The sequence below is a fragment of the Populus alba genome, chromosome 11 (assembly GCF_005239225.2).
Source record: "Populus alba chromosome 11, ASM523922v2, whole genome shotgun sequence".
In the NCBI taxonomy this organism is placed as follows: Eukaryota; Viridiplantae; Streptophyta; class Magnoliopsida; order Malpighiales; family Salicaceae; genus Populus; species Populus alba.
The window spans coordinates 6,583,957-6,593,905 of NC_133294.1; the positions used below are offsets into that span (position 1 = coordinate 6,583,957).

The window sequence follows — 9,949 nt, forward strand, 5'->3', positions numbered from 1 at the left end:
TTTCCTCTTTTTCCACACTTTTAGCAATTTGAGGCATTTTATTTTACGTAATTTTGTACGTCAAAGATACTTCTTACTATTTTTATGTGAGTAACTGTTGATATAAATAAAAAAAATTACAAAAACAGAAAACTAAATTAAATGAGTTTTTTACCGTGACCCTAGATAAAAAAAAAACATTGTGGATTGAAATAGTACAAATATAATTTTTTCTTGTTGAAAAAATGATTAAGTCTAAGATACATTTGTTATTGCAAAATTGATGAGGTACAAAATAATCTGAACATGTTTTTGTTAATGTATAATGACTCTTTTTGTCCTGAAAAGCAAAAAAAATCTTTGGGTGAGGGGCTCTTTTGTCTTTTTTTTTTTTAATTTAAATGAACGATAGTTATGATCATGCTTTGGAAGAGAAAAAAAAAATGCATAAAAAGGCTTTTTCATCTTTTTTTTAACTGTAAAATGAGGGAATTAACCTTTCCAATTTGAAAAAAAAGAGGTTATTTGTCAGAGTGTTTTGATTTTTTTTTGTTTGGTTTGTTGTTATTTTAAGGTTTTGTTAGGGGCAACTTGATGATTTTAAGTTTTAAATATTATTTAAAAAAGTTAGTGATGCATGTGTTTCACACCTTAGCGTGTCATGGCCTCCGTGCCATTCAAGTGGCGTGTGAGGGACCGTGTGGTGGCCGAAGTCTTGCTCCTATCACAATGCTGAGAGTGGCGCGTCAATCTCTTTCTGGCAGTGTGGCATGTCCTCAAGGAGAAGGTTTGGTTGGGCTGCGGTGGAGGTTTTTTCTTTCTTCTCTTTTTTTTCTCTCATTCCTAGAAAAACACACTCGAATGAAAAAAATAATTGTGTCCTCTGGTTTGTAGTCTTATTAATTTTAGTCATCTTTCTTTTAATTACTATTTAATTTATTTGGCTTTGGATACTTTTTGAAGTTTAGATTTTTTTTCAATTTCATCCTTAAGCATTTTATTCAATTTGATTTTTTTATTCGATTTGATCCATCTACTTTTAATTACTCTGTTTTTGTGCCTTATACTTTTCTTGATTATGTTTTTTTTGCTTGTAATTTCTTCCTTTTTGATTTTATTGCATTTGTTTTTTTAATTTATTTTTTGTTATCATACTTTTTATTGCTATATTCTTATCATTTTTTTTATTTATCTTTTTATTAATTTTGTCCCTCAATATTGAATTGCATTTGGTTTTTTATCCAGTTCGGGTCTTCATTCTTTCAATAACTTTTTTTTATCCTTTTCTTAGTTCTTTTTTTCCCCAATTTATCCCCTAATTATTTTCTTTCATTTTTTTATATCATGTTTGGTTTGCATTATTTGGGTTTTAAATTATTTTACGGTTGGATATTTTACTTTATTATTTTTTTATGATCGCCTTCCAATTGGGCATTTCTTTATCGAAAATTAATTTTTTTTTTTAAATTCATCATTTAACATTTGGTTATTAAGCCCTTAGCTTTATTTTTTTTGTGCCTTTTTTTTATTGAGCTATCACGATCACATATTCCAGATAATAGGTTAATCAAGTTAACCATGGTTGCCTTAGGTTTTTTTTTTTCTAGGTTTTTATTTATGAAATTGATTTGTTTTTTTGAATAATCTCATACTTTGACATTAAATTATTGACCTTTGAGCTATATGATTTTTTTTTATTTTTTTTTGTTAGGTTATCTCGAGTGCGAGCTAATCAAGTTAACCTGAATTAGCTTGTATTTTCTTACTCAATATCTTTTTATTTAACTTCGATCCTTTTTGCTAGGTTTTTCTTTTGGAAGTCTATTTTTGTTTATCCCCATCTCAAGTTGTGAGTGGCAAGTCAATCGAGTTAACATGGGTTGACTTGGATTTTTTTTCTTATTTTTTTATGATTTTTTTTTAATTTCATCATTTTGTTTAAATCATTTACCTTTGAGCTTTGTCATTTTTTGCTTCTCCTTTTGTTTTGTTATTCTGAGAGCGAGTTGGTCAGGTTAACCCAGGTTAGATTGCATTTTCATTCAAAATGTTTTTTTTAATTAACTTGGATTTTTTTTGTTAGGCCTTTTTTTTAGGTCTAATTTTCTTTTTATCTCGATCACATGTCGTGTGTGGTGAGTGAGTCAACTTAACCCGGTTTGACTCAAATTTTTTCCACTGATTTTTAATGACTTTTTTCTTTTTAATTTCATCATTTTTCATTAACTTATTTTGCCTTGAACTTTGTTATTTTTTTCCCCACTTTTCTTATTGTAAGATTATTCCAAGAGTGGGTTGGTAAAGTTAACCCGGATTAGCTTGAGGTTTTTATTTATTTATTTATTGAACTTTGGTTCTTTTACTAGGTCGTCCTTTTTAATCTCAGTCTCATGTTGCAGGTAGTTAGTTTGTCAAGTTACCCTGAGTTGACTTGGGTTTTCTTCTTTGATATTATATTTTTTGAAGTTTATTTTTTTTTATTTTTATCTTTGACATTAGATTATTAGGCCTTGATGTTTACAATTTCCTTTCATTTTTATTTTTATGGGTTCTTTTGGTCTCATTTCTTAGGCTATATTTTAGTTAATTTAACTTGGTTGTGTTAGATTATCGTCGCTTGAATATTCTTTTTAGAGTTGGAAAAAGTTTAGTCAGTCCCAAAACATAATGTAGACCACCTATTTAGTTAACAATAAACTAAAATAGGAGGGGTTTTACTATACCTTTCTTCGCAAAACTCTATTTATTAGAATAATGCTTTGCTTTTTTTTTTTTTTTCCATTGCTTGTTTGGGTTTTTTTTTTTTTACAATAAATCTTGTTTTTTTCTAATTTCATCTTTCAATATATTTTGTTTTTTTTTTTATTGAATTATCACACTTTTCATGGCACAAATAGTAAGTTTGATGAGTTAACCCGGTTAATTCAGGGTTTTTTTAAAATTATTTTTTTTTCAATCTCATCCTTTGATACTGAGTTGATTAAAAAATAGATGTTATGATTTGTTTTTTTTTACTTTCTATTATGTTAGTTCGGCCTCGTGACACTAAAATAGTACTTAACAAGTTAACCAGAGTTAAATCAAGTTTTTTTTTTCTTTTCAATTTCATCATTCAACATTGAATCAGTTGAAAATTAAATTTCATGATTTATTTTGATTTGCTTTATATGAGAATATTTGGTCTTATGATCAAGGTCACGAGTTTTGGTATATTTAACCCTGTTTAAATCATATCATTATTTTATTTTATTTTTAAGATATTATCTTGGTTTCATAACTCATATCATAGGTCATTCAACATTGGATTTTCTTTTCATCAAAGTTCTCCCCATCTCATGACCCATGTTGCAGGTTTGATTGATTAACTCAATTGACTCCGTTATTTTTCTTTTTTGACTGACTTTTTTGTTTTACCAATTCCATCATTTAATAGTGTGTTTGATTGAGAATTAGACTTCATGATTTGTTTTGATTTGTTTTTTATTAGGTTATCTCGGCTTTATGACTAGAAAATAATGATTAATGAGTTAATCTAGATTGACTTGGCTCTTTTTTTGTATCAATTTTTTATTAAAATTTTACAAATTTAATCATTCAACGTTAGGTCTAACATAAATGATTAAGAATTAAGCTTTATAATTTGATTTGATTTGATTTGATTTGATTTTCTTTTTATGAGGTTATCTTAGTCTCATGACCAAAATTATGGATTCGGCAGGTTAACCCAAGTTAAATCATGTTATTATGTTTTTTTATATGAGGTTATCCTGGTCTGATGACTGGATCTTAGGTTTTGATAGATTGACTCATGCTGTTTTTTATATATATATATATATATATTATAATTTATTTATTTTTAAATTTCATCATTCAATATTAAATTAATTGAGAATTAAAATTTCTAATTTGTTTTAATTTGATTTTCATGAGGTTATTTTGGTCTTATGACCAAGGTTGCATGTTTGACATGTTAATTTAGCTTTTATTTTTAAGTCATTTCTTTTATATATATATATTAATTTTATCTTTCAACATTTGATTAATTGAGAATTAGATTTCATAATTTATTTTGATTTATTTTATATGAGGTTATCATGATTTTATAATTCGAGTTACAGATTTGACATGTTAACCCGGGTTTATTCAAATCAATCCAATATGTTGTTATATTAATATTTTAAAAAAAAATGTTATGTTGAAGAAAATTTAATCAAACTATGTTTTAACGAGTTTTTTGCGTTATTTTTGGACTCTCAAAGTTAATCGGATCACATTAGATCAATACTCATATGATTTAAATTTCTTTTCACTAAAAAAACATGTTAATAACTTCTGAATAATTTTTTTTATGCTAAAAATAAAATTGATTTGACCCCTATATTAATGATCTAATTTAAAACTATTTAGGCATCGAACAAGAGTCCAACTCATATATATATATATATATATATATATATATATATGAAGACAAACTCAAATAAAAATTTAATTAAAAGTAGATTGGACAAAGATTTATCAATCTCCAAATGAAAAGGCTGATATAGTTTTGCAATTAAAATAAAATAATAAATGATTTCTTTGTAAGTTAATCCATAAGATGGTGGGAGCTTGTTTAGTATTGTAATAATTATTGATTTTTAAAATTTTTTATTTTTAGAAATACATTGAAATAATTTTTTTTTTATTTTTAAAATTTATTTTTAACATCAACATATTAAAATAATTTAAAAATAAAAAAAATAATTTGAAATAAAAAAAAAAATATTTTTTCAAAAATATTTTTAAAATACATAAACAAACGAACTTATAATCAAACAATAGAATTTCCTTATCATAGGAAGTTTTATCAAATTTTATTAAAAAGTATATAATTATTTACTTTTATATAAATAAAAAGAAAAATTAAAAACAATAAAATACTCTAGAAAACACTCATTTAATTACTTTAATAAAATTGAATGAACCAAAAATTGTAACATACAAGGGATGAATAAAAATAAAAATCAGTTAAAAATCAGCTTTAACAGAGAGAGAGAGAGAGAGAGAGAGAGAGGGGGGATCTCATCCCTCATTAAGTAATTACCACTTAATTATTATACTTTTACAATACATAACGTCTTCCATGCGCTTTTCTTTTCCCATCAAAACTCTTTTACCTCCCACAACAAAAACACTCCCACTCCTACAGACACACAATCTGCTGTCTATACGGACAGCATTAGGCGTAAGTTGAATTTGTGAGACAGCATTGTTGTTATAAAGATAGATACATAGATAGATCTCTCCTTTGTAGTAATTTAATTATAGTTGAACTTGGAAAGTAAACGTTTTGTTTTTGGTTGACACAAGACGGCAGGTTTTATTTGGGTTGAAGTTGTTAAATGGGGTAGGTAACTATCCGGGGCTTCAGTTTTCCTTACAAAGTTATCATCTTTCAGTTATATTTAGCTTGTTCAGTTCTTTGGTTATTTTTAATTTTTTCCTGAAGATCTGTTGGTTTCTTTGGAGGTTTTGGTTTTCTTTTGTTCATCGTCTGCTACCAATAGAGATGATGTTGAATTTGTGTTGATGCCTGAGTTTGTCTATTTATAATTGCTGGTTTTTTTCGTTGGAAACCTCTTGGAGAGGTGGAGATTGTTTTGGTATGAGTAATGGATCAAGAAACACATGGAAACAAAGGATTTACTAGGAATTTGGGCCAAGTTTATCAGGAAAGGATAGAGAATGTCGGTGATTTGAGTGGAAATATGAGCAATTCGGATAGTGGGGTTGGGTCAGAGGCTTTAACTGTTGTAAATTTAGGAGAGAAAGTATCTGCTGTGGTGGAAACTGAGGTTTTGAATGCGAATATCGAGGGATTGGGATTAATTGAGAGAGTGGCCAATCAGGGAGCTAGTGATGGGAAAAGAATTGGGGAGTCATCGGATGAAGGAACCTTGTCAAATTCAAGTAATAGGGTTAATGAAACTGTACTTGAGACTGTAATTGGGATGAATTCAGGGGTGACTTCAAGTGTCAATGGAGAAAATAAGGATTTGGGATCACAAAATGAGGAGTTGGGGCTCAGAAGTGGGGTAATAAATCAGGAAATACGTCATGTGCTACGAGATGGTGAGGTATTGAATCGAGATGGGCAAGGAAGCAGTCGGTATTCGAGCAACCCAGTTAGCGAGGTTGTGCTAGAGACTGTGATTGTGATAGATTCTGAAGAGAATGTGGGTCTTAATGGAGGAAACCAAAGATTGGAAGCCAAGGAAAATGAGCTGAGGTCCAGTAAGGAAACAGTGGATGAGTCCGAGGCAGAGGTGCACCTAGGAGGGAAGTCGTCACGCGTGGTTGATATGAAGTGTGGTGATGGTGATGGAACTGGAGGAGGAGGCTTTAAGGATAACTGTGATGGAGAAAAAGTTTGTAGGATTTGTCACTTGACTTCTGAGGTGTTACTTGAAGCTACTGACACAACTATTACTACCTCAGCCACCTCCATGGATCTAATTCAGCTTGGTTGTGGATGTAAAAATGATCTTGGCTTTGCACATGTGAATTGTGCTGAGGCTTGGTTTAAACTTAAAGGAAATAGGTATATGTTCTTTTGCTTGGAAGTCAGTTTTTCTACGACTTTTCTGCTTATATGCATACATGTACATCGAGCTCAGCATGCTCCTTCATTGCAATCAATTGTTTTTCCAGAGATTTTGTGCAACTGGAAAATAATCAAACTTTGTTAATTGTAGATCCTCGATCTTTTCTCATTCTTCTATTATTATTATTATTTTTTTGCACCCTGGTTGTTTCAACAAACAGATTCTTTTTTCAAGATTAGCTGCAAGAAAGTCGTGTAGAACATATTAGTAATATTCAAGTATCATGAATTGGGGAGGACCAATTTAATCCTATTCGAGTCAGTCTAATGTTGGTGTGGCATTATTGATATCCATCTCATGGACGCTTGGTGTCAGTGTCATGAGTCCTGGAGGGGGAATCCTTGTCTTCTTTGAATTAGTCTCATGTTGGTGTAGCATTATTAGTTTTCTTTGGTATACTAATGAGAACATCTTGATTTTCTAACTCTATCAAAACATTTCTCTATCCTAGACCACCAGCTTTCTATTTTCCTCAATTTCTGTTTCTGCTAAATCACGCTTGCTGTTTCCTTTTCCATTATTTCCCTACACTAATCTCGGAGTATCTCATTATAAGACACTTACGTTTGAAATTTCTAGGATCATTTGTAGCAGATCTTGGTTTATGAACTAATCTTAGAATTTAAAGTTGCCAATTTGGGAATTGCCTTGAATCAACTTGCCCGGAATTCATCACTCACAGATGTCTTTCTTATTTTCTTTATGCAGAATCTGTGAAATATGTGGAGTGACAGCAGTGAATATTACAGGTATTGGGGATGACCGGTTTCTAGAGAGGAGGTTTATTAGTAGTGGTGGTCATTCATCTGAGAGAAATGGAGGATGTTTGCGGGGACATACCTTCTGTAACTTCCTAATGGCATGCCTGGTAATAGCTTTTGTGCTCCCATGGTTTCTTAGGGTGGATATGCTATAGAATTTCTTCCATGGTCATTCTGAGGCCCACTCCTAGAAGTTGCACCTTGTGGATGATAGTGCGATTCCTTAACCATTCTTGTGAAGACTTCATAGGTCTTCAAGTTTGGTCTGAACATTCCAGGCTTCGGATTTCCCTGGTTGCCACCTAGACAACAAAGTCTGTATCGTGGAGGTTGTTGCTGCTTTGCTCCCATTTTGTACAGTTTACCATACAAGGCTTCAGTCAGATGCGTGACATTGCTAGTCTTTTTTTTTTTTTTCTATGTATATTTTTTAATTCTGTCGTTTTCTTTCTATCCTTCTCACCTTAAAGCTATTTTACACAAACAGATGGTTATTAGTTAGGTCTCTGCATACAAAGATGTTGCATTCATATACAAATTTGTTTATTAATGAAAAGTCAGTTTGCGTGTTCCTTCTCAGAACCTCTGCCCTGAACATTGTTCACAACATGAAGTTTTGATCATTAGCTTGGTAGGCTGTAGCTTTTGTGCCAAGCCACAGCGATTCCTTAAATTTTAACCAGGAGCTTCGGTCTGGCGGATCTTTTGCATGGTTGTGGAAACTCTTGATCCTTCGAATGTGCATGGATAGTTGGGGATTCTTACATCAAGTGCTCCAGTCATTGGGGTAAACTCTGGAGATTTTTCCAGCCATATACTGTTCAAAAGCTTCGAAAATGGCCTCTAATATTGCCATTGCATCCCCTGCAAGCTTCCATTCTCCGATGATCGCTTCAAACGGAGCTCCAGCAGGGAGCTTGTACTAGAATTCAACTAGTTTTCAATTCTCTTTACCAGCATGGCGTGGACCTGTCACAAAATGAACTATCTGGCCTGCATCTGCATTTATCAGTAGAGTTAATCAAAAGGTAATTAGTATGTAATAAAAGAAATAATTATGAATCTTATAAAGCCTGCAAGAATCCGAAACGCTTATATTGAACCTGCACTCGAAAATGAAAAAATTAAATAAAAAAGCCCATCAAACACACCATATCGACCAAGGCAGCCATCTGCAGAACCAACTGAAACAACAACACATGAGACAAGATTGTTGCCCAGACCTCAAAAATAATTTCCAGGCTCTCAATAGTCATACAATGAACATAACAAATAGAACAACACTACTGACACGGCGCTGCACTGCAAGTTATATCAACATTTATTAAATTTTTAAAAAATATTAGTCTGTAAGGAATTTTTTAACATTGTTATTAAATTTAATATCTTACTTAGTCTAAATTTCAAATTAAATCTCGTAATAATTAATTTGATATGGCTCAATCAACTTGATAAATTCAAAGGTTATCTTGGTAAAAAAAAATGGTTTGACTTTAAAATTTTTTTAAAAAAAATATTTTTTTAATATTAAAACGGCGACATATTAAATTAACCTGGACTTCATAGCTTAACCCATCAAACCTATATCCAGATTATGGACTCCACTGTGTTTAACAACGTTTTTTTAATTATGTTTTACTTAATGATATGATAACAAAAATAAACACTTATAGGATTAGGTACCAATAAAAAGTTGAGATGTATGTTTAAAACTGCAATAACCTTATAAAAAACAAATCAAAATAAATTATGAATACCAATAATTCCAAATCAATCAAAAATTGAAGAATACAATTGATAAAAAAAAAAAAAGAGAGAGCAAAAAACAATTCAATTGAAAGAAAAAAAATTGGAAGATGGAATTAAAAAAACAAAGGAAACTATTTGTCATTGCTATTAAACCTAACCTAGCAAGTCAACTTTGAAACCTTTTGACTTGATTCATTGCCCAGCCCGAGATTAAGATTAACTTGCATGAAAGTTGACTCTTGATGACCTTGTTGTATTGATAGGTTCAAAGAAAACCCGAATAACTGGTAAAAGCATGGTTTGATTTTAAAAAGTTCAAAATGATTTTTTTTTTTAATATTGAAATGACACATTGCGTCAACTTGAGCTTCGTGGCTTACTCACAAAACCTGCAACCCTGATCATAGACTCCATTGAGCTTAAAAAATTTTGTTTTAAAAACTATTTTTTATATAATGATATGATAACAAAGATAAACACTTGTAAAAATTGAGATGTTTATTTAAGACTGCAATAACCTCATTTAAAATAAACCAAAATAAATTAAAGAATTTGGAAGGTAGAATTTTAAAATAAATCTAAAAAAAAAAGGGAAATTCTACCAAGCATATTGTGGTTTGGTTTTTTCTCACTTTGCAACCATTTTTTTTTTTTAATATTACACTTTTCATCTTTGGTCAAAGCTAATTTTCAAAATAAACAAAATGATATTGATGCCCCCATATATTATTAGCAGAATTGATGGCTTGATATATCTTACCTTATTTAGTATGTGTGTGTGTAGGTTTTACTCTTACCTGATATAATACTATTGAT

At 30.4% G+C, this 9,949-nt stretch overlaps 1 protein-coding gene across 1 annotated transcript; it reads left to right on the forward strand.

The window, feature by feature from the left end:
- Positions 1-5,082: 5,082 nt before the first annotated feature.
- Positions 5,083-7,673, forward strand: LOC118051878 (uncharacterized). The gene is made up of 2 exons (XM_035062638.2): positions 5,083-6,559; positions 7,332-7,673. The coding sequence occupies exons 1-2, from the start codon at positions 5,631-5,633 to the stop codon at positions 7,537-7,539; spliced, it is 1,137 nt and encodes a 378-aa protein (XP_034918529.1). The 5' UTR covers positions 5,083-5,630; the 3' UTR covers positions 7,540-7,673.
- Positions 7,674-9,949: the final 2,276 nt, after the last annotated feature.

Coding starts and splice junctions, on each gene's coding strand:
- LOC118051878 (XM_035062638.2), top strand. CDS start 5,631: ATGGATCAAGAAACACATGGAAACAAAGGATTTACTAGGAATTTGGGC. Junction 6,560..7,331: donor TTTAAACTTAAAGGAAATAG/GTATATGTTCTT, acceptor TTCTTTATGCAG/AATCTGTGAAATATGTGGAG.